Source organism: Apodemus sylvaticus, chromosome 15 (genome assembly GCF_947179515.1).
Source record: "Apodemus sylvaticus chromosome 15, mApoSyl1.1, whole genome shotgun sequence".
NCBI lineage: Eukaryota > Metazoa > Chordata > Mammalia > Rodentia > Muridae > Apodemus > Apodemus sylvaticus.
This window is the reverse complement of record NC_067486.1, coordinates 40,168,144-40,193,866: the sequence shown is the minus strand read 5'-3', so window position 1 is coordinate 40,193,866 and position 25,723 is coordinate 40,168,144. Positions and strand designations below refer to the sequence as shown.

The window sequence follows — 25,723 nt, the reverse complement described above, 5'->3', positions numbered from 1 at the left end:
CATTCTTTCAATTTTATTTTTATATAGATATTTAGATACTTACATTTAGATAATTAGATATCTCTAATTTTATTTAGAGATGTGTATGCATTCATTGGTCCATAGTAGTCTTTGTGAAATTTATAAAAATAAATTTAATTTATAGACAAAATATTTTCAAGAAAATATTTCTCTTTCCATTGAATACATTAAAAAGTTTATTAAATAAACATACATTTATAGAAAATTTTATTCTAGATTTATTTTGATGATCTTTAACAAACCTGGCATAAAAATCATTTTGGAACAATAAAAGTCAAATATGTATTCACTAATTTTTTATGATATAGTTTCATGAATGCATATAAAACTTTCTCTACAAAAAGAAGTTACTTTTTACAATTATAAAAGTACTCATGTAAATTTTGAGTTTAAGTTAGAGATCATAGATTCTAAAATTTTAGGAAATACTTTCAACAAACATAGTTAGCTTCATTCCAGAGACCATAGCAGGTGCACTAAGAAGAAATTTTTCTCTTATACAAAAAAAAGTAGGAAATTAAGTTCTGGCCATTACAATTTTATATCTTTGTGATTCCAGTGACAACAGACAATGTGAGATGGCTGATAACAACTACACTGTGACAGATGAATTCATTCTGGTGGGATTCTCAGATCACCCAGACTTGAAAACCCTTCTGTTCCTAGTGTTCTCTGTCATCTATCTGGTCACCATGGTGGGAAACCTTGGGCTGGTGGCCTTGATCTACATGGAGCCTCGACTCCACACACCCATGTACATCTTTCTGGGCAACCTGGCTCTGATGGACTCCTGCTGCTCCTGTGCCATCACTCCCAAGATGCTAGAGAACTTCTTTTCTGTGGACAGGAGGATTTCTCTCTATGAGTGCATGGCACAGTTCTATTTTCTCTGTCTTGCTGAAACTACAGACTGCTTTCTTCTGGCAGCGATGGCCTATGACCGCTATGTGGCCATATGCAACCCACTGCAGTACCACACCATGATGTCCAAGAAGCTCTGCCTTCAGATGACCACAGGAGCCTACATAGCTGGAAACCTGCATCCTATGATTGAAGTAGGGCTTCTGTTGAGGTTAACCTTCTGTAGGTCTCATGTAATCAAGCACTTTTTCTGTGACGTCCTTCCATTATACAGAATCTCTTGTACTGATCCACATATCAATGAGCTGGTATTATTTGTCTTGGCTGGCTCAATTCAAATCTTTACTATCACCATAGTTCTAGTGTCTTACTCCTGTATCCTTTTCACTATATTCACAATGAAATCGAAAGAGGGTAGAGGCAAAGCCTTATCAACCTGCGCTTCCCACTTTCTGTCTGTGTCAATATTCTATGGGTCTCTCCTTTTCATGTATGCTCAACCACATTCAGTCAACGAAGGAGATAAAGATATGCCAGTAGCTATTTTTTATACCCTTGTAATTCCTTTATTAAACCCTTTCATTTACAGTCTAAGAAATAAGGAGGTAATAAATGTAATGAAAAAAACTATGAAAAAGAGATGATTCTGCAACATTATAAAACAAGGATTATCTGATTTGGACAACTGATTTTAAGATGAAAATACCTTTTTATAAACCTGCAAATAATGAGGAAGCGATGAAATAAAACTAAAATTTTGGACAAATTTTTAAAGCACAAGAACACTTGAATAAATTTAGTTCATAATGAAGAAATCTATTAAAACATGCTTGAAATTCTCAGGAATAAATTAAAGAACTATTGAAGTATTGGAATGTGTCTAGTCACTGTTTACAAGACATCTAATTAATTCTTGGAATAAAGTTAGTATCTCTAATGGTAATTTCCATTTAACAATATTAGCAATTTTCTCAAGTTCAGATCTTAAAATTTCAAGCAAATTATAGGCTTTTATTCATAACCTTATCATAAGCATTGGCCTTAAAGGAAGATAAAATTTATGGTTCAATTTAATTTTCAACTTGACATATGATTTCAAGAGATTATATTTTAACATGTATTCATACAAAAGATTTACTTTATAACAGAATGCTTTCATATTTATTTTTAGTCATTTTTACTTTTACATTTTCTCAACTATAGAATAGGTATAAGGCTCATAAGTCTGTACTTTCAAATGATGCTATTACAACAAAATGTTTATATTTTAATTTTTTCCTTTATTTGATTATTTGTCAATCATATATGGTACTGCAACATATAAGTGTATCCATTGAATCATTTTTTTTTCTTCTCAGTGATATTATCATTGTTTGATAATTGTTAGGAAGAACACTCTTACCAATTCATATAAAAATCATTGATAAGCTAATCATTTTAAAAACAAGGAGATGTCATTCAAGCCAGATGAAGTTAAAAAAAACTTGTGAAAACTATAAATATCTAAAATATCTAAACAAAACTCAACAAAAATTAAAATATACCAAGAAATGTACTATTTATTGTGCTAAGCTTTTGGTATTTATCTCTTATTGACTACTTAGGCATTCTTTTGTTTTCCTCAAATACTAAAACACTCAATAATTTTCGATTTTCACTCTGATTCTGACAAGAGTTTGAATAAATATTGCTTTTTCTCTAGACGTTTGAAAGCTGGGGAAATACAGATTATCCTTTAAATTCTTCAACCCTATACAAACAACTATAAGAAAACTAAGGAATTCTAAGAACAGCAGAAATGTCTTCCCCACAGAAGAAGACTTGACTTATCTAGTACCAAATTTATCTGTGATGATGCATGAAGATATTTTACTGTCTCTGTGATAATATGTCTTTGTGAATATATATATATGCCTATATATGTCTCTCTATATATGCACATATATACAATAAATTGACTTAGAATATTATATTATATATTTAAGAATGTATGTTCTTATATATTCTACTTAACAAGTAGAATATACATGAGTATATACATTCTATTTATATAAATATAATGTATAGAAAGGAATATATATTCTATTTATATGAGTAGAATATATGAGTATATAAGAGATAATAGTCAAAATTTTCAGCACATGTATGAGGAAATAGGTGATACATTGATCAATAAATAGATAGATGATAGATAGATTGATGAATAGGAATATAGAAAGATGATAGACAGAAGTTAGACGATAATATAATCTCCAAAAATATTTTTAAAGAACTTTGTCATTATGTAACATCAGATACAAGATGTAAGTTCAAATTAGTCTTTCAGGAAGTGAAGTGCTTTAGTGGAAATAGAGCCTGTGTGTGAGTCATGGGACAGAACCTGTGTAGTAAGACTGTCTGGAAGACAGTCTTACAAAGTCACAATGTTTCCTTTAAGCAAACTGCTTTTTATTCTGGTTTTCATTTCACTGTCTCTGTGAAGATATTTGGGAATTTCCTCTCTGCTGTGCCATATTGAATCACAAAATAATATTTTTCAGTATTTTTTATTGTTTATTTATGCACTTTACATCCCAACTGCAGTCTCCTTCACTCCCCTACACCCAGTTCCACCTTCACAAAGCCCTCCTCTCATTACCCCTCCCCCTTCTCTAGGGAAAGGGGAAGCCATCCAGTCTCAGGGTACCACCCAGATCTAGGACATCAAGTCACAGCAGGACTAAGTGCATCCTCTCCCACTGAGGCCCTAAAAGGCAATCCAGCTAGAAGGAGTTCCAATGGCAGGAAACAGAGTCAAAGATAGCCCCTGCTCCAATTGTTATGGGACCCATATAAAGACCAAGCTGCATATCTGCTTATGATGTGTAGGGTGTCCTAGGTCCAATCCAAGCACTCTACTTGGTTGGTAATTCAGTCTTTGTGAGGCCAGGTTAGTTGACACTGTAGGTCTTCTTGTGGTGTACTTGAACCCTCTGACTCACTCAATCTAATTACCCACTCTTCTACATAACTCCCTGATCCTTCTGATGTTTGGCTGTGGATCTCTGCATCTGTTTTCATCAGCTGCTGGACAATGGAGCCTCTCAGGAGAGAGTTATATAGGTCTCTGTCTACAAGCATAGCAGAGAATCATTAACAGTGTCAAGGATTCTCTCTCCCTCTCTGTCCCTCTCTGTCCCTCTCTCTCCCTCTCTCCCCCCCCTCTCTCTCTCTTGCTCTCTCCCCCTTCTCTCTCCCCCTTCCCCTCCCTCCCTCTCTCTCCCTCCCCCCCCCTCTCTCTCCCTCTTTCTTCCTCTCTCTCTCTTCCCCCCTCTCTCTTTCTCGATGGGTCTCAATTTAGACTAGTCATTCGTTGGACATTCTATCAGTCTCTGCTCTATCTTTATCCCTGTACATCCTGTAGGCAGGACAAATTGTGGATTGAAGGTTTTGTGGGTAGGTTGATGTGTCCCTTCCATCTACTGGAAGTCTTGGCTATAGGAGGTAGTCAGTTCAGTTTCTATATTCCCCCCTGATGGGAGTCTCAGCTAGGATCACCCCATAAATTCCAGAGAGCCTTCCCCTTCCAAAGTCTCAGTCCAGTTCCAGAATTGCACCCCCCTCGATTTCTATTCTCTCTTCCCATCTCCTAGCCTGCAACACACCTGAACCCCATCCCACTTCCTCTCCTCACACCCTCTCCTACAGAGTTCATTCCCTCCATCCACCTCTGATGTCTATTTTATTTCCCCTTCTGGGTGATAATTTTAACCCATTTTTCTAGATTATGATAAATTCTTTTTCCTCCATCACTGTTTTTTATTCTCTACCTTCCATATCCCCTTCTATGCCTCCATTTCCTCCCCCTCCCTCCATCTTCTCTGTACTTTCTTCTTGTCTTCCCCTCCTCTTCTTCCCCTTATTCACCTCTTCCTTTCCCTTTCTTCCTCTAGCCTCTGTTTTCCTAATCTTCTGTTCCTCTTCTCCCTTCCCCCTCCCCTTTCTTCCTCTCTTGCTTTCCCTCTGCCTCCTTCTTCCCCCTTACTTTTCACTCTCTTCTGTCCCTTCCTTACTTTCTTCCTCTCTCCTTCTTCCCTTTCTCCTTTCTCTTTAAATATTTAAACCTCTACTTACTCAGTGAGAAAAAGCTTGCAGGTATAAAATATATATGACTCACCTGTGTGTCTAGAAACACAGACGCTATCAAGTTTATTTCCAATTTTGGAATAAATTATTCTATTAATATATCTGAGCACAATTAACTTTTTGAAAACAATCACTGAAAATTCCTGAAATTTAGCATATTTCTCACTTTATGATTCTTTAGCTAATAGAAACTCAACTGGAGAACATCAAGGTTTTACTGAATTACTCTGCTATATCTCAGTAGTTTTGTCACACTTCTACCTGTCAGTCATGAGAATTTGGTACTAGGGGTTTTTATTTCCTGCCCAAGAAAAATAACTGGGCATTTCCCAAAGTGCTTATTCAAGTGATATTTTTCTTATTTTTCCACTCTACATTTTATGTGCTTATGTAAAAACAAACACACAAACAAGCTATATATAAAAACACCACATTTAGGGTACTGAATTGGTTTATATGGTAAAGGTGCCTACCTCAAAGCTAAGTGACTTAAGTATGATTCAGAATGTACACACATGGTAGAAAAAGAGAATAGACTACAACAGGTCTCTTGTTATGTCAACTATGATATACACATGTACTCAAATGTATATAACACAGGTAAATAACTAAGTAGGTAAGCAAGTAATTGATGAAACATTTAAAGCTCATAGTCTTATACCCTCTTCTATATTATCCCAATAGCCACATTCCAAATTTGTTAAAAATTACAATATAACCTTGTACTATTTCTATATTTGTGTGTAGGAATATTTTAATTTCATCGTTCCATTTTAAAAATATTTTCATGTAATTTTTGTTGTGTGTTGAACTAGTATATTATGGATGGATATTAAAGCATTTGTCCACACACTTCAGCTGCTGCACCTCTACAGATCATTTTATTATCATGAATATAAATTATTGCTGAAGCTACATATTTTGTATCAGTGAAAGTTCCAGGTTTTCATATTCAAACAAAACTAAAAATCTTCTGATATGTGAATTAAAAGTCATATTAATCTTCTTATTGGTAGCTTTGTTCTGATCTCAAACATTATTTTGTATAAAATTTACCAAATCTATGATATAGTTACTATTATCTTGTTGAATATAGTCTTGTATAGGTTATTTATAAAAGTTCTTCTGGTATTTTGTATTGTATGTACACAGTCTTCACTGTGTCTTTTATGTTAAGACCTTGAATATATGCTGAATTACTTTTACCAGAATTTGCAATGCTACTTTTGTTTGTTTGTATTAAATAAAGTTATTTTGCTGGTAGGAGTAATTATGCAACAGTAGCTCATTCTTTTCCAACTCTCTACTCTGTTATATTTCATTTGCATTAGTTTCATTCCATTTAATGCCATGAGGTTTAGAAAAGTGTAACAAAACATAGTAAATGGCTTCCATTTAATTACCCTTCTCCCAGAACCTTGTCCATCTATAAACCTACTTGAAACCTACTTCAAGACCTGTGGCCATAAACTCTTCATGCGTGAACTACCTTGGCCTGGTAAATCACTTCTTCCTTTCTCCATCTCTTCGCCTGCCCTTTACTGTCTGTAAACCCACAATCCTAGTTCCACACCATGACATAAAAATATTCTTTGTTCCTGAGATACCTGTGTTAGGTAAGTATCCTCTTTTCTTTCTCATATATCTGCATTTCCACCCTGCCTGTAGCAATCTTAACACCCATAAAGCTCAGCTTCAGATAGGTAATCTTCAAACCTGCTTTCTTTGGAACAATCTTTGAAAGCCACTCCTCTTCACCGTCTTTCTCTCTGACTACTGCCATCTCTGCTTCCAGAGACATGGTTCCAGACTCATGGTTTGGGAGACAGTTTTTCCTGATCCAATTAAGCAGTTCACTCACCAATTTAATCTGACCTTGTTCAGTTCATGAATCTCATGTACTGACTCAATGTACAAAACAGCAGGCTATCACATCACACATACAACCAAAGAAAGACATCTACAACCTATGTCAAGTTGCAAGAACAAAACAACAACATGAATGGCCAACCATATTACTGTTCCCGTGGAACCCACTAATCCTATAGAAATGTTCTCTACTGAGAAATATCTAGATGAACCCAGGACAAAAAAATTTATAACAATAATACATGTCATCAAAGAATTCATGGAATTTAAAGAAGACACAAATGAATATTTCACTGCACTCCTAGAACATGACAAATATTTGAATGATTTCTAAGAAAATGAAAATACATGGCTGAATGATATGAAAATACTTTAGCATTTGAAGACTGAAGTTAATAAAAAAGAGAGTAATGTCTAAGAATACTCGAGCTGATATGAAGATGGAATTGAGAACATCAGAATCCCATTAAGAAAAACTGAGGGACACCTGGGAAATTCCTGTCAGTAGACCAAGTAGCATGCCCATGATCCTCCATGCTCACTGTTAACAGACCCAGTCTTCAGAGTTTCCCCTAGTGGTGCATCAGAACACTGGCTTCAGCTTCCCTTCCCTGATCCCGATCTTCCTGTGGATCCTACAACAACCCTCCCTGGCCTTCCCTCCTCACTCTTTTACTTTGTCCAAGAACCCAAGTCAGGCGGATACCCCTTGCTCAATCACAGGTCATGTCTGCCAGACGACTAGGTGGTCTGCACATGGACTTTCTCTCTTCTCTGTTTCTCCCATCCCATTTCTCAAGGTCACTAAAAGCACTGCAACAGGCCTTGCCCAAACACCTAACATCAGCAAGCATTCCTGGGAATACACCAGCTGAAAAGGCTAGTAAAACAGGCAACACACATAATACACTCGGAAACTTCAGAGAGGGAAAAGAAAGCAAGAAACAAAACACCCACTCAACAAAGACAAACCCAGAAACCAGAACGATAATTACCCCGAACCCAGATGCCTGACAGCATAAGGTCATTCTTGGTATGTACTCACTAATAAGTGGATATTAGACAAAAAAGTACAGAATACCCAGCATAAGAATAATCAATAAAAGCCAAGGCAATATGTCTCCAAAAGGCCCTATATATTACAACATGCTAACACAACATAAAAACAACTATATGAAGATGAGAAAAATCCTTAAAGAGGAAATTAATAAATCCTACAGAGAAAGCCAGGAAAATACAGGCAAACAATTGGAGGGAATGAATAAATCCCTCAAAGAAAGCCAAGAGAAAACACATAGTTGAAGGAAATGAGTGAAACTATTCAAAACCTGAAAATGAAAATAGATCAATAAAGAAAATACAAATTGATGAAATTATGGAAATGAAAAATTTAGGAATGTGAACAGGAGCTATAGAGGCAAGCTTCACTAACAGAATACAAGAGATAAAAGAAAGAATCTAGAGCACTGAAGATAAAAAGAAGAAATGGAAGCAGAGGCCAAAAAATGTTAAATCTAAAAGAGTTCTGACCCAAAACACCCAAGAATATGGGACAATATATGAGAAGACTAAACATAAGACTAATAGGAGCAGAGGGAAAAGGATGCCAGATTAAAGCCCAGAAAATATTTTCAACAAACTCATAGAAGAAAATTTTCCTAACTTAAAGAAGAAGATGCTTATAAAGGTACAAGAAGCATACTGAACAGGAAATGGATTGGATTAAAAAAGAAAACCTCTTTGCCATATAATAACTAACCACGAGATTCCATCTTACATAAATCAGAATGGTTAAAATCAGAACTCAGGTGACAGCACATGTTGGAGAAAGAGGAACACTCTTCCATTGCTGGTGGGATTGCAAACTAGTAAAACCACCCTGGAAATCAATGTGGAGGTTCCTCACAAAACTAATTAAAACTAATAAAAATAGATTTATGTGAAGGCCCAGCAATAGCACCATTAGGAATGTACCCAAAAGATGCCCTACCATTCCACAGGAGCACGTGTTCCACCATGTTCCCAGCAGCCTTATTTGTGATAGCCAGAAGCTGGAAACAACACAGATGTCCCACAATAGAAGAATGCATGCAGAAAATAAGCAATTCTACTCAGCTATTAAGAACAAAGACGTCATGTGCTGTGCAAAAGCTGGACAGAAAATATCATCCTGAGTGAGGTGACTCAGACCCAAAAGGTCAATCTTGGTATGTACTCACTAATAAGTGGATATTAGACAAAAAAATACAGAATACCCAGGACACAACCCACAGAACTCAAGAAAGTTAACAAGATGAAGGGCCCAAATGAGGATGCCTCAATCCCACTTAGGAGGGAGAAGCAACCACAGGACAGAGGGAGGGAAGGAGGGACCTGGGTGGGAATAGGTACAGGGAGGGAAATAGGAGAACATGTTCAGGTACTGAGTAGAGAGAACTGGACTGACGCCCCGAGGGCCAGCAGAAAGAATGGAAACAGGCAACCTTGAGAGGTAAGAAGTAGAAGAACCATCTAGAATGTACCAGAGACCTGGGAGGTGAGAGACTCTCAGTACTCAAAGGAGGAGGGGACCTTAGATGAAAGGCCCTACAGTGTGGAGAGGGAACTTGTAGAGTCCACCTCCAGTAGAAAGACTGGGAATAAATTGGAGGGATGGAGTTACCATCCCACAGTCAAAAACTCTGGCCCATATTTGTTCCTGTCTAAGAGAACTGCAAGGACAAAAAAGCAGGCCCAGTGACAGGCCCAAATTGGTATCCAGATCAAAGGGAGGCCCCAAGGCCTGACACTATTACTAATGCTATGGCATGCTCACAAAAGGGGTCTATCATGACTGCCCTCCAAGAGGCCAACAAGCAGCTGAAAGAGTCAGATGCAGATATTTACAGCCAACCAATGAATAGAAGTTGCTGACCCTTGTGGTTGAATTAGGGTAAAGCTGGAAGAAGTTGAGAAGGAGGGTGACAATATAGAAAGACCAGCAGTCTCAGCTATACTGGACCCCTGAGATCTCTCAGACACTGAGCCACCAACCAGACAGCATACACCAGCTGATATGAGGCCCCTGACACCTATAAAACAAAGGACTGCTGGGTCTGGACTCAGAGAAGATATTTGTAACCCTCAAGAAACTTGAGGCTCCAGGGCATGGGGAGGTCTGGTGGGCTGGAGGTGGTAGAGTGGGAACTTGCTCTTGGAGATGGCAGATGGGGAAAGAGGTATGAGATGTGAAACAGTCAGAAGGTGGACAGGGAGGGACATAAAGTCTGGACTTTTAAAAAAGATTAAAGAATAAATAAATTTTAAAAAGTACAGGATCAGAACTAAAAAATAATCATAATCAAACCACTAAACATACAGAACAAGAAAGACTATTAAAAGTCAAAAAGGAAAACAATACCAACAACAATTAAAAGCAGACCTATTAGAAGTACACCTGACTTCTCCACACTTTAGAATCCAGAATGGCCCAGACAGATGTCTTGCAAACTCTAAATGGCCCCAGATGCCAGTCCAGACTAGACCCAGAAAAACTTTCAATCATCATAGTTAGAGAAGACAAGATCTTCCATGACAAAGTTATGGTTTTAAATCAGTTTACAAGTATTTTATTGAATTTTGCATGTATGTTTGTAAGGGAAATCTGTCTGCACTTCACTTTTTTGTTTAGTCTTTTTGTGGTTTGGGTATCAAGTATACAGTTGAGGGAAACATGCTTTAAATACATCTTACATAAGACCAAATAGTTTCAAGATATTCTGAATGTTTATAGTGCCTTGTGGCTTTTGGGAAAGATGGGAAAAGGAGCAAAAGTGAGCTTTAAAATATGATCAGGAAATCAAAATATGAAAGACTCCTTTGCGAGGGGGAAATGAGGTCAATAAAGAAGAAGGTAGAAAGAGAGTAAAGGGAATTTTGGGGAAATGCAAGCTAAATTGCTATCTGAATTAGAAGTCATAAATTCACAATAAAATTTAATCAAAGACTTTTTTTCAAATTTATAGTAATATTCTCTAAGTTTGTGTTTATTTACAGAAATATAGCACTTCTGCATCACAAAATGTAACATCCACATCATGGAGCTGTGAGTCTCCATGCCATCAATTATATCATATTCAGGTCCTTTTCACAGGTGCTCCACTACTATAAAAGCTAATGTATATAAAATCTCATGATGAGCATCATATGAACCTGTTAAATTGTTTTAATTTGATTTCTGTCATTTCTAGTTCATTATAATAGAACATTTTATTAAAAGTCTTTGTATGAGTCTTAGTTGGGGTTTTATTTCTGTGAGGAGACACCATGACCAAGGCAGCTCTCATAAAGACAAACATTTAATTGAAATTGGCTTAGAATTTCAGAGGTTCAGTCCATTATCATCAAGGCAAGAAGCATGGCAGCATGCAGGCAGAGGTGGTGTTAGAGAAGGAGCTGAGAGTTCTACATCTTGTTCTGAAGGTAGCCAGAAGGAGACTGACTCTATCACTGGCTGGAACTTGAGCACTAGGAGTCCTCAAAGCCCCACTTACAGTGATACACTTCCTCCAAGTCCACACCTCCTAACAGTAAAACATCCCATGAGCCAAGCACATTCCACTCCCTGGCTGCCCCAGGCTTGTTCAAACACATGAGTCCATGCGGGTCATACCTAGCCATAGCATAATGCAAAATACATTTAGTTCAACTTCAAAAGTCCCATAGTCTATAACATTCTCAACAATATTAAAAGTCCAGGTTCAAAGTCTTTCTGAGATTCATCCAGTTACTTAAATGTAACTTCATAAAATCAAAAATAAAAAATCAGATCACATACCTCCAGCATCACAGGATATACATTACCATTTCAAAACTTCATAGGGAGGAAATAGTGAACCAAAGCAAAACCAAAATCCATCTGGGCAAACTCCAAACTGTATCTTCATGACTGATGTCCAAGCAATCTTCAGATCTCCAACTCCTTTCATCTTTGTTGACTGAAACAAATTTCTTTCTCTTGGGCAATTTCCACTCCTTGTTAGCAGCTTTTCCTGGCAGACAGATGCTCTGGTATCTCTAACATCTTGGGGTCTCCAAGGCAACATGAACTCTACAGCTTCTTGTTCTAAAGTCTGAGTTCCACACACGATCTTCTGGGATCCTCCAAAGGGTTTGGGCCACGCTCCAGGCTCTGATTGATTCCACTCCACTGCTGCTGCTGTTCTTGGTGGTTATTCTATGGTACTGGCAATTCCAATATCGTTGTGTTTTCTACTCCAACTAGGATTGACCAATTAGTTGTCTTTCATAGGCTCTCTTCATGAGGTCAACCCTCCTCAGCTTCTTCTTTTTTTTTTTTCTAAAATGTCATTTATTATTAAAGCTGTAGTTTCAATTTAACAAAAAAATATGACCATGAGATATCCATTTGTACAGTAATAGAAAAAAACACAAAATACAATTAATTAGCGGTTATCCAAAATAAATTCAGTTTAAGGTTGGAACACAGGTGCTCTTATCAATTGAACAAAAGATTTTGTTTTCAATGGATTTTATTTTAGACATTCGAGATATGCATCTTTTAAACTAGAATTAGAAAAAAACCTCTCAATGACTTTACAACATATGTCTAGCAACTTTAAAAATAAAATATCCCCAAACTATTCAATGTCTGATTAATCACAAAACACTGAAGGCTATAAAATATCTACCTTCTAAAAATTTTATACATACACACAGAGAGATACACATATACACACAGAGACACACATATATACACACACAGAGAGACACGCATATCTCTGTCTTCTGAAGAGGAAAAAAGCTTAGTAAAACATAAGCTTTTAAAAATAAATGCAAACATTTATCATTGATAAAATCTGTGATGTAATATGTTTTTCTCTGGCTTTTTGGAAGCTATTCTTTATAATAATACAAATTAATTTTTATTTTTAAGGCACTTGGAAGCAAATCTCAATACATCATATCTTTGAGAAATAAGGACATCTCTCCAACTCAATGTAAGAAGTGGGTGTCCACATCTAGAAGGCTACGCTGTGAGTGCTCACATGTCAGGAGCCTGTCTAAGGGCAGAGAGGCTGGTGTGTCTTAGTGCTTGCTCTTTCAGGGTTAAGGTGTGTTTGGAAAGTAACCTGAATAGAACAAACTTGACCAAAGAAAGTCAAACAGGAAGGGTTCAGCCTTTCTATATATAGATAACACATATTTTTAAAAAGATTATTCCTCAACTTCTTTACATAAGCCCTTCAGTCCTGGGCCATCAACCGCACTTAAGGCTGTGTCTTTACCAATGGCTGTTTCTGGCATATCAAAGTGACAAGCCTCAGCTGATCTCTATGACCCCTTTATGCCTTCAAAACCAGTACCACCTGGGTGATTCTTACATATTACCAGCTGCAGCATGAGGTACAATCTTGGGTATCTCTGAAACATAGCTTCTTTGTGCTCTTGGAAAACATTTCTCAGAAGATTTCACTGATGCTGATCTTTTCTTTTCTTTTTATTCAATATATATTTTTTATTTACATTTCAAATGATATCCCCTTTTCTGCCCCCCCCCACTCGCCGAAAGTCCCATAAGCCCCCTTCCCTTCCCCTGTTCTCCCACCCACCACTTCCCACTTCTCTGTTCTGGTTTTTCCCTATACTGCTACACTGAGTCTTTCCAGAACAAGGGGTCACTCCTCCATTCTTCTCGTACCTCATTTGATGTGTGGATTATGTTTTGGGTATTCCAGTTTTCTAGGTTAATACCCACTTATCAGTGAGTACATACCATGATTGATCTTTTGAGACTGGGTTACCTCACTTAGTATGATGTTCTCCAGCTCCATCCATTTGCCTAAGAATTTCATGAATTCATTGTTTCTAATAGCTGAATAGTACTCCATTGTGCATATATAACCACATTTTTTGCATCCATTCTTCTGTTGAGGGATACCTGGGTTCTTGCCAGCTTCTGGCTATTATAAATAGGCCTGCTATGAACATAGTGGAGCATGTATCCTTATTACATGGTGGGGAATCCTCTGGGTATATGCCCAGGAGTGGTATAGCAGGATCTTCCGGAAGTGAGGTGCCCAGTTTTCTGAGGAACTGCCAGACTGATTTCCAGAGTGGTTGTACCAATGTGTAACCCCACCAGCAGTGGAGGGGTATTCCTCTTTCTCCACATCCTCACCAACACCTGCTGTCTCCTGAATTTTTAATCTTAGCCATTCTGACTGGTGTAAGGTGAAATCTCGGGGTTGTTTTGATTTGCATTTCCCTAATGACTAATGAAGTTGAGCATTTTTTACGATGCTTCTCTGCCATCCGAAGTTCTTCAGGTGAAAATTCTTTGTTTAACTCTGTACCCCATTTTTAATAGGGTTATTTAGTTTTCTGGGGTCTAACTTCTTGAGTCATTTCTATATATTGGATATTAGCCCGCTATCTGATGTAGGTTTGGTAAAGGTCTTTTCCCAATTTGTTGGTTGCCGATTTGTCCTTTTGATGGTGTCCTTTGCCTTAAAGAAACTGTAATTTTATGAGGTCCCATTTGTCAATTCTTGATCTTAGAGCATATGCTATTGATGATCTGTTCAGAAACTTTCCCCCGTACCGATGTCCTCAAGGGTCTTCCCCAGTTTCTTTTCTATTAGCTTCAGAGTGTCTGGCTTTATGTGGAGGTCCTTGATCCATTTGGAGTTGAGCTTAGTACAAGGAGACAAGAATGAATCAATTTGCATTTTTCTGCATGCTGACCTCCAGTTGAACCAGCATCATTTGTTGAAAAGGCTATCTTTTTTCCATTGGATGTTTCAAGTGGCCATAGGTGTGTGGGTTCCTTCCTGGATCTTCAATACTGTTCCATTAATCTGCCTGCCTGTCACTGTACCAATACCATGCAGTTTTTAACACTATTGCTCTGTAGTATTGCTTAAGGTCAGGGATACTGATTCCCCCAGAATTTCTTTTGTTGTTGAGAATAGTTTTAGCTATCCTGGGTTTTTTGTTATTCCAGATGAATTTGAGAATTGCTCTTTCTAACTATATGAAGAATTGAGTTGGGATTTTGATGGGTATTGTGTTGAATCTGTATATTGCTTTTGGGAAAATGGCCATTATAACTATATTAATCCTGCCGATCCATGAGCATGGGAGGGTTTTCCATTTTTTGAGGTCTTCTTCCATTTCCTTCTTCAGAGTCTTGAAGTTCTTGTCATACAGATCTTTCACATGTTTGGTAAGAGTCACCCTAAGGTACTTTATGCTGTTTGTGGCTATTTTGAAGGTGGTCATTTCCCTAATTTCTTTCTCAGCCTGCTCATCCTTTGAGTATAGGAAGGCTACTGATTTGCTTGAGTTGATTTTATAACCTGCCACTTTGCTGAAGTTGTTTATCAGCTGTAGGAGTTCTCTAGTGGAGTTTTTTGGGTCACTTAGGTAGACTATCATGTCATCTGCAAATAATGATAGTTTGACTTCTTCCTTTCCAATTTGTATCCCTTTGATCTCCTTATGTTGTCTAATTGCCCGAGCTAGCACCTAAAGTACAATATTGAAAAGATAAGGAGAAAGGGTCAGCCTTGTCTAGTCCCTGATTTTAGTGGAATTGCTTCAAGTTTCTCTCCATTTAGTTTGATGTTGGCTACCGGTTTGCTGTATATTGCTTTTACTCTGTTTAGGTATGGGCCTTGAATTCCTGTTCGTTCCAAGACTTTAAGCATGAAAGGATGCTGAATTTTGTCAAATGCTTTTTCAGCATCCAATGTAATGACCCTGTGGTTTTTTTTCTTTGAGTTTGTTTCTGTAGTGGATTGCATTGATGGATTTCCGTATATTGAACCAACCCTACATCCCTGGAATAAAGACTACTTGATCATGGTGGATGATCGTTTTTATGTGCTCTTGGATTCGGTTGGCAAGAATTTTATTGAGTATTTTTGCATCGCTGCTGGTCTTTTCTTAATTACCACAAATCTCTTCATTCCAGCTAATCAGCATCAACTGTCCCAATAACCCCTTGTATCACTGACTCTAACTCCAGAACCGATGGCCAAAGATGTCAAGTTCTGCTGCTGCTTGAGTATGGAACATGACCCCTTCATTCTAGTACATTATCATAGGCTTTTTGTTTTCGAACTTCTTCACTACCTAAGCTGGGTGTCCTGGAACTTGCTCTGTAGACTGAATTTGGACTCAGAGATCTGCATGCTTCTATCTCCTGAATTCTGGGAGCATATACCACCACCTCTGGACCTAAGCTTTTGTTTGACTTGAAACTTGCACTGTCCTAGGCTGGCTTTGAACTCAAGAGATCTGCTTGCTTTTGTCTCCTGGAATTAAAGGTATGCACCACCATGCCTAGGCCAACTTTTTCATGTCAACCATGCCTCAAGATCTGGATCAAAAGTGTGTGTCATCCCATGTCAAGGTCTGGGTGAAAAGCCCGTGTCTTCCAACTTCAAATTCTGTATCAAAGATGTGCCCCCACATTTCTGGATTCTAGTTCATTACAGATTGAAAGTGCAAATGAGAAATATAAGCAAGTAATAATTCCTAAAATGATGTAACTATCCCTAGTTCAACTGCAAACACATAAACAATAAACCTAACTACGTGTGATCTTACCCCAGGGTCACCACTCCCTTAATTCCATTTAATATGTTTGAACACAGGATTTAGCTGCATTTTATTTCCTAGTGTCTTTTTATTACTTGAACCATATGTTTTTTATTTTTCTGTTCTAAATTTGCTATGCTTGATCAAAACATTATTCATGAGAATAAACCAGAGGACAAAGTCTATGCCAGAGGTTTTTGAGCCTTCCTTTGTCAATGCAAGTAATCTAAATCTCTTCACCTTAGCCTTAGGCATACTCTTCAGAGAAGAGCAAAAATGCCAGCCCCTCCCCAGGGGGGGGTTTCTTCTTTCTTGTCAGTTCTTCTTGAGGCAGCATGGGGCTGGAAGGGGCTGTCATCGGGAGAGTATAAGACTTGGTCTCATGAAATTCTGAGGTAAGACTTTGTCTTAAGAGATTCGGGCATAAGACATTGTCTTATGAGATATTTAGGGTTGCTGTATAATAAAAAGTTTACTTATCTAAATCTAAGTTACTATGCTATTGTAGCTGACATGACTTCTGTGTTCCTCTGAGGCCAGAAACTGCAGTCCCGGGCACTTAGCACCTCACCCTAAAACAGCAGAAAATTAAGTAAAAGATTTGTTGCTAGAGCCTTTTCCCTATTGTCCAGAAGCCTCTTGCTATCAGGCTAGGTGGATGTTTGGAGCAATAAACTTTTATTGAACCAGGAGAAGAGAATAACAGAAAGAAAAAGTTTTTCTTTTTCTTTTCTTTTCTTTTTTTTGAAAAAGGAAGGAAAAACATTTTATGATAAAATTGAAGATTTACATGGAAAATATTTCTGAAAAAATAGAAGAAATATATAGAAAACATGTTAAAATTGACAATTTTCATGGAAAACTAAAGACTGAAGTAGTAGACATAAAAACATTGCTAAATTAATTGAAAATGGAAGTAGAAACATTTTATAATAGACTTGAAGATTTACGTGGAAAATATTTCTGATAAAGTAGAAAATGGAGAAAAACATGTTAAAATTGATGTTTATCATGGAAAATTTTATATAGATATAATAGTGATAGGCATGAAAGTATTCCTAAATCTATTGAAAGTGGAATTATAAACATTTTCTGATAAAGTTGAAGATTTACATGGAAAGTATTTCTGATAAAATTGAAGAAATATATAGAAAAACAGAAATATTTTCCATGTAAATCTCTGATTTTATCACAAAATGTTTTTAATTCCACCTTCAATTAATTTAGAAAGGGTTTTTATGTCTACCATTTTATCTGTATAATTTTCCATGAAATAGTCAATTTTAACGTGTTTTTCTATATATTTCTTGAATTTTATCAGAAATATTTTCCATGTAAATCTTCAGTTTTACCTGAAAATGTGTATAATTCCACTTTCAATCAACTTAGAATTATTTTTATGCCTACCATTTTATCTGTATAATTTTCCATGATAATCTTCAATTTTAACATGTTTTTCTATATTTCTTCAAGGAAAACTTTTACAGAAGTGAATATGCATAATCTCACATAAGTTCATACACAGCTTCAAGCATGCAGAGTTCTCATTTATACATTTCCACACAAAGTCAGTTAGGCCCAGCTTGCATGCATTCTCACAATTACATACTTACACACACATCCATACTTACATATGCATATAGAGAAAAAAACCAAGCACCAGTGCAGAAAGAACTCACTCATTCTTGGTGGAAAAATGAGCTCCAATCTTTATTGCATAGAGAAAGAAAAAAGCTTCCACCCTTTTAATGCTAAATGAATTAAAACCATGTGTGTAAGAAAAAAAGCTTTGTTCCTTTTAAAGACTAAGACTGCCTTGTCTTTACCATGTGACCTGTTCTGCTCCGACCTGTTTACCATGTGTCTAAAACTTCTCCTCAGTTCAGTTCCTCTCTTAGCTTAGTTGTTCTCTCCTTTGTCCCTCTCACCTCAGTTCCTCAGTTCTGTCTCTTCTTTTTGTCCTCAGCCCTTAAACATCTTTCAGCATACATGATCACGTGTTACAAAGTTCATCACAAGTTCACATACAAAAAAGTCAAATTATAAATTGAAGTAGAAGTTTACAACAGAGAATGTTGACATGTATATCCATTAGGAGTAATTATCTGGCTAAACATCCATCACCTGTCTAAGCCCTACAGGTTCAATGGAGGTTTAAAACCATAATTATGCTATTATTGAAGTTTTGTATAGATAAACCCAGTCAATATTTTATCCTCTGTCCTAGCTCCTATAATAAATCTTAGTTCCCTTTTTATAACCTTTGGTTAATTGTTTTACAGCCTCTTGGAATGTGCTCTGAGTAGGAAAAAGTTCAGTTATCATCTAAGAGCAATTAACTAGTGACACATGGGAAACTGGCAGAGTTCTCATTGCAGTTTTGACTATCAGAAAAGGACCTAATAGCCGTCTCATTAAAAAAGAGCTTAATGATCACAGATATAATTTCAGGAATTCTTATATGATCATCATTAAAACTTAAGTCATCTATTTGTCTGCATAACATCACTACAAGACAGTACATCTTCATGGATCTGCCGAGATCTGCTCCAAAAGGGTGTGTTACTACTTTTTGATTATTATATATGTTTAATAAAATCAGGAAACGCATATCAATAGCAGGAATCTTTCCTAAAATGAGTCCCTTATAGCCTTGCTTAATAAGGGCTCACCTGTCATAGATTATATAATAATTCCAAGCAAGTTATTTCAGGATGATCACCTGCTAACTTATCCCGTAATGGCTTCTGACACAAAAAGAAGCAACATTTTTCATCAAAACATCATAAGAATTATCTCAATAGCTCAAATCACCCTGAGTACAAGTTTCTTCCATATTCCTACTAAGATGGTCCATTAAGTCCCACTTAAAGCATTCCATGGCTTTCCAAATTCAAAGTCCCTAAATCTACATTCCTTCCAACAAAAACATGATCAGGTCTATCACAACAATACCCCAGTCCCTGGTAGAAATTTCTGTCTTAGTTGGGGTTTTATTTCTGTGAAGAGACATCATGACTAAGGCAACTCTTACAAAGGCAAATATTTAATTGCGGCTGTCTTACAGTCTCAGAGGTTCAGTCCATTATCATCATAATAAGAAGCATGGCAACATGCAGACAGACATGGTGCTAGAGAAGAAGCTGGAAGTTCTACATTTTGATCTGAAGGCAGCCATAAGGAGACTGGCTTTTCTTCACTGGGCAGAGCTTGAGCACTAGGAGCTCTCAAAGCCTTCCTACACAGTGACACACTTCATCCAACAAGACCACAGCTCCTAATAGCATCATTTCCCATGGGGCAAGCATTTTCTTTTTTTTTCTTTTCTTTTTTTTTTAATTTATTGATATATTCATTTACATTTCAAATTATTTCCCCTTTTCTGGACCCCCACTCCTCGAAAGTCCCATCAGTCCCCTTCCCTCCCCCTGTTTTCCCACCCAACCCTTCCCACTTCCCTGTTCTGATTTTGCTCTATACTGCTTCACTGAGTCTTTCCAGAATAAGGGGTCACTCCTCCGTTCTTCTTGTACCTCATTTGATGTGTGGATTATGTTTTGGGTATTCCAGGTTTCTAGGTTAATATCCACTTATTAGTGAGTGCATACCATGATTCACCTTTTGAGTCTGGGTTACCTCATGTAGTATGATGTTCTCCAGCTCCATCCATTTGCCTAAGAATTTCATGAATTCGTTGTTTCTAATGGCTGAATAGTACTCCATTGTGTATATATACCACATTTTTTGCATCCACGCTTCTGTTGAGGGATACCTGGGTTCTTTCCAACTTCTGGCAATAATAAATAGGGCTGCTATGAACATAGTAGAACATGTATCCTTATTACATGCTGGGGAATCTTTTGGGTATATGCCCAGGAGTGGTATAGCAGGATCTTCTGGAAGTGAGGTGCCCAGTTTTCGGAGGAACCGCCAGACTGATTTCCAGAGTGGTTGTACCAATTTGCAACCCCACCAGCAGTGGAGGAGTGTTCCTCTTTCTCCACATCCTTGCCAACACCTGCTTTCTCCTGACTTTTTAATCTTAGCCATTCTGACGGGTGTAAGGTGAAATCTCAGGGTTGTTTTGATTTGCATTTCCCTAATGACTAATGAAGTTGAGCATTTTTTAAGATGTTTCTCCGCCATCCGAAGTTCTTCAGATGAGAATTCTTTGTTTAACTCTGTACCCCATTTTTAATAGGGTTGTGCCAAAAGCAATATACAGATTCAATGCAATACCCATCAAAATCCCAACTCAATTCTTCACAGAGTTAGAAAGAGCAATACTCAAATTCATCTGGGATAACAAAAAACCCAGGATAGGTAAAACTATTCTCAGCAACGAGAGAAATTCTGGGGGAATCAGTATCCCTGACCTCAAGCAATACTACAGAGCAATACTGTTAAAAACTGCATGGTATTGGTACAGTGACAGGCAGGCAGATCAATGGAACAGGATTGAAGATCCAGAAATGAACCCACACACCTATGGCCACTTGATCCTCGACAAAGGGGCTGAAAACATCCAATGGAAAAAAAATAGCCTTTTCAACAAATGGTGCTGGTTCAACTGGAGGTCAGCATGCAGAAGAATGCGAATTGATCCATCCTTGTCTCCTTGTACTAAGCTCAAATCCAAATGGATTAAGGACCTCCACATAAAGCCAGACACTCTGAAGCTAATAGAAAAGAAACTGGGGAAGACCCTTGAGGACATCGGTACAGGGAGAAAGTTTCTGAACAGAACACCAATAGCATATACTCTAAGATCAAGAATTGACAAATGGGACCTCATAAAATTACAGTTTCTTTAAGGCAAAGGACACCATCAAAAGGACAAATCAGCAACCAACAAATTGGGAAAAGATCTTCACCAATCCTACATCAGATAGAGGGCTAATATCCAATATATAAAAAGAACTCAAGAAGTTAGACTCCAGGGGCAAGCATTTTCAAACCACTACAGTATGATCTAAAATTTATTTTAACTATTTTTATGGAAATGGATACATAGACAAGAACTCATTTCAATGCCAGCTCTTGTGAACAGTTTATGATCAGAATATAAGAGTATTTGCTGCACAAGATGAATATGAATAACTGTGTTTACATCCACAGCAGCACAGCATACAAATGTCAATAGAAAAGGTCTTCAGATTTCACTGTTGATAAGATCACAACCCTGCATATGTCTATAGCATCACTAGTGTAGGGGATATAGAAAGGAGGATTGTTAGGGTTTGTAGAATATGAACCTAGCTCTGGAGAAAGATCTCTTTCGAGAAAATAAGGTGATAGAGCAGGATGCCTGATAAATTCTTTTAGCCTTCCCATATGTGTGCATGGTCAAATGTATATATGTACATAAGTATACATATACTATACGCATATACATTCACATACACACAAGTCAGCAACAAAAAATTTCTAAGGGATGTGCAATGCAAACATTTTAGCAAGTAAACAAAATTTAGCTATATGCAGCCTCATGATTTTTGTGGTATTTTAATAACAATATATCTGGAAAATAATAGGAGAACTACGTGTTTCTTTTTAAGAATTTTTCCAGTGAATTTTTTATTTGCTTATTTCTCAAACTATAGATAATTGGATTTAGTACAGGAATTATGACAGTGTAAAATACAGAGTCCATCGTATCTTGATCTTCTACTTCTGGAGATACAGGATGCACATACATGAAGAGAAGAGAGCCATAGTACAAAGACACAGAGAGAAGATGGGCTCCACAGGTGGAGAAGGCTTTCTTTATGCTTTTGATAGATTTCTGCTTTAGGATTGAAAACAGAACAAGTGTGTAAGAGACAAGAACAGTAAAAACAGTGAATACCTGAATTGAGCCAGCGAAAATAAAAACCATCAGAAAATTGAGAGAAGGGTCATTACAGGAAATCTTTAACAATGGCATAATATCACAATAAAAGTGATTTATTATGTTAGAGTCACAGAAACTTAGTCTGAATAAAAAGACTCCATGAATCGAAACATGAATGAATCCACCTACAAAGGACAAGGTTAAAAGACGTACACAGAGTCTATTTGTCATGATTGCTGGGTAGAGTAAAGGATTGCATATGGCAACATAGCGATCATAGGCCATTGCTGCCAAGAGAAAACATTCTGTGGTTGCACTGATTCCAAATGAAAAAAACTGTATCAGGCATTCAGAGAAAGAGATCAGTTTACTCTTGGCAAAAAAGTCTAGCAGCATCCTAGGTGTCACTGTGGATGATAACCAAGTATCCACAAGAGCTAAACTGCCAAGAAATAAGTACATAGGGATGTGAAGGTGGGGGTCATTCCAGATGAGAGTGATCAGACCCAGGTTGCCCACAATGGTGATGAGATAGATGAACAAGAAGAACAGGAACAGGGGGATTTTCCACTGGGGCAGATGACGGAGTCCTGTGAGAACAAATTCTGTCAGCAGCGTTGTATTCTCTGTTCCCATGTCCTTACTGGATGTCCCTGAAATGAAAGGCAGTGAAAGTCACACATCATTCACTCTGTGTTCAGAAGGTGAATTTCTCAATTGTGTAATTTAAATGTAGTCGTATAATTATAAGACTGCCCTTTTATTTCATCTAATAGCATGATAATTAATAGAAACTATACTTGAGATTGATAAATGATGTAAGTTCATGATCCAAGTTCTAAATGTGAATAGATCAACAGATTCATGGGAACGAAGATGCCTTTCAACATTTGTAAAATGTGTGGAAGTCTCATTCGTGTGGGTCAAAAATTTCATATCAACGTTGTATTTAATGAGTCTAGCGAATAGATGTTTTATTTACCCACATTATAATATAGATACAAAGGAATATTCTTAACCAACTGGACTTGTAGCTAACTTGCAGAAGAATATTAAGAATAAATAGTCACTAGCAAAATGCTTCAAAATTAGTTATAACGTTATACAATACTGGAACAAAACAGGTTTCTGGGAGGGGGAAAACTTGAAGCAACAATATTAGAAAGCCATACTGTATTCAGAGACAGCAAAGCAGAGTATATCTCAGGATTTTCTGGGCACATTTGTGTGAAATGTAATTTAGAAGTTGATAGCCAGGCGGTGGTGGCGCAGGCCTTTAATCCCAGCACTTGGGAGGCAGAGTCAGGTGGATTTCTGAGTTCAAGGCCAGCCTGGTTTGCAGAGTGAGTTACAGGACAGCCAGAGCTACACGGAGAAACTCTGTCTTGAAACAAACAAACAAACAACAAAAAAAAGAAATTGATGCATTAGTATGAATAGGGCTTAAGAGTCTACCTCTAAAAACAATCGCTTTAAGTTGTAGAAAATCAAACATACATGCGATAGGACACTCATGTTAATTAGGCAGAAGAATGGCAAATCACAAAGTATTCACAATACAGACCTAGTACTAAGTAGTAATGTATGGTGTGCTAACTAGATGATCAATGAAAAAGGAAAAAATAAACTATCTGTGAACTTTGTATTGAGTCTTTTAAGCTTGAGCTTGAGAAATTGGATGCATTAGTCTGCCACTTTTACCATCAAAAGGAGAGTTGTTCTATTAAGGCTTAAGAATAACATGTAGAGGATGGCCTTGATGGACAGCAAAGAGAGGAGAATCCTTTGGTCCTGAGAAGGCTTGATGCCCCAGTGTAGGAGAATGCCAGAACAAGGAAGCAGGCATGGGTAGGTTGGTGAGCAGGGGTTGGGATAGGGCGTTTTCAGAGAGGAAATCAGGAAAGGTGACAACATTTGGAATGCAAATAAAGGAAATATCTCATAAAAAGAAAAGAAAGAAAAAGAATAACATGTGACCTGGTCACTCCCTCTTGTGCGGTGAGTTGCTCCACTCCTCACCAGAATTTCTATGTTAGAACCAATTTTGTCTCTTATGAAATATTTCTTGTTGTAAGGAAGAGCCTATGTTACTCTAGTGAATATGCACAAATTTGCCCTGTGCAGAATATAAATGGATAGCTAAGGTTTTAATCCATAAGAAAGAAAAGGTAACAGGAGTAAAAAGCTAAAGTACAATAAACTACGGATTCCTGTATGTTGACATGTAAGGAGTTTTAATGGCTTTGGTGAAAAGTTTTCTACACGTGATAGAGCCAATGTTCGAAAAGAGAAGAAATAAGGGAAAATAAGAAGAAAATGGGGTAAATTAATGCTGAAAATAGTCTAAGAAAGGCGGAGGACAGTTGGCATTTGTCAGTCACAAATTTGTCAAAACTATAGAGAGCTTTCAACTAAGGATAAATGAGTCAGATTACAAGAGAACACTATGGTAAGGATAAGCACAAGAAAAGTAAGCCAAAATGAATACATCCATCCACACACACACACACACACACACACACACACACACGCACGCACACACACACACATATATATATATAAAGAAATTTAATGTAGTTACCCTGCAGTAAAGATAGCACAAATCCCTAACCAGACATCTTAAGCCAGCAAATAAAAACTACAGTACTGTGACAGGGTTACTTCTCTTTTGGTTGTTTGCCACTAAGATGACCTTCCCATCCCACCTCCACCAAGCATCACAGCCTATGACTATTACACTGGGCTACACTCCGGGACCTGATAACAAGATCCTATATTGCATAAATCACATACCTAAGTGATAGATCATGGAGAAATCAATTAAATACTAACTTCATGGGATCTTAAAAGTCATTGTGCTGATAATTAAAACATTTTTAAAAGCACCATTAAAGAGAATAAATCTAGCTATTTTGATTATTCGTATTTAGTAATGTTAAGATATGCCTGTAATTCTTTGTTGTTGTCTTTATTTAAATCTGGATATAGGAATCCAAAGCTAAAATAACAATAATGGAATAAAAAGTATTCTTGAATATTTACAGAAAGCATAATGGATATTATGGAACTCCTTCCTCACTTACGCATATCTTGAAGAAAAACACTGAGATCTTTAGAATGTGTTGGCCTTTCTAAATCAGAAAAGGACACAACATCACAGAAAGGCAGTAGTATTTGTAGCAATTCTTTTCACAGTGATACATTTTGGAAATTTAACTACCAATGCAGAAATATAATGTTATATTTATGTGAACTTGTACCCTTGCTTTTCACAGAAGAGGATGTATTAGAGAGCGAAAATTCCCACTTGGTTTAACTGTCCTCTGGAGAAGAAAGTAAGGGTGCTCTACTGAGCACCATGGATTTGGACCCCAATGAAATGTCCAAATTGGTCCCACAGAGTATCAC

The 25,723-nt window shown here is 37.1% G+C and overlaps 2 protein-coding genes across 3 annotated transcripts; one reads left to right on the top strand and one right to left on the bottom strand.

Annotated features, from left to right (window-relative positions):
- The first annotated feature begins 599 nt into the window (after window positions 1-599).
- Window positions 600-1,526, top strand: LOC127666116 (olfactory receptor 5K3-like). Its single transcript, XM_052158846.1, has one exon. The coding sequence runs from the start codon at window positions 600-602 to the stop codon at window positions 1,524-1,526; it is 927 nt and encodes a 308-aa protein (XP_052014806.1).
- Window positions 1,527-22,021: 20,495 nt separating this feature from the next.
- On the bottom strand, window positions 22,022-25,152 carry LOC127665977 (olfactory receptor 187-like). 2 transcript variants are annotated; one of them, XM_052158620.1, is made up of 2 exons: window positions 25,144-25,152; window positions 22,022-22,939 (listed from the first exon to the last, which is right to left on the bottom strand). In XM_052158620.1, exons 1-2 carry the CDS (start codon window positions 25,150-25,152, stop codon window positions 22,022-22,024), a joined length of 927 nt encoding a protein of 308 aa, XP_052014580.1. The 2 variants fall into 2 exon arrangements, with proteins under 2 accessions (XP_052014580.1, XP_052014579.1); XM_052158619.1 differs by lacking the exon at window positions 25,144-25,152 and having other exon boundaries at window positions 22,022-22,951.
- Window positions 25,153-25,723: the final 571 nt, after the last annotated feature.

Coding starts and splice junctions, on each gene's coding strand:
- LOC127666116 (XM_052158846.1), top strand. CDS start 600: ATGGCTGATAACAACTACACTGTGACAGATGAATTCATTCTGGTGGGA.
- LOC127665977 (XM_052158619.1), bottom strand. CDS start 22,951: ATGGGAACAGAGAATACAACGCTGCTGACAGAATTTGTTCTCACAGGA.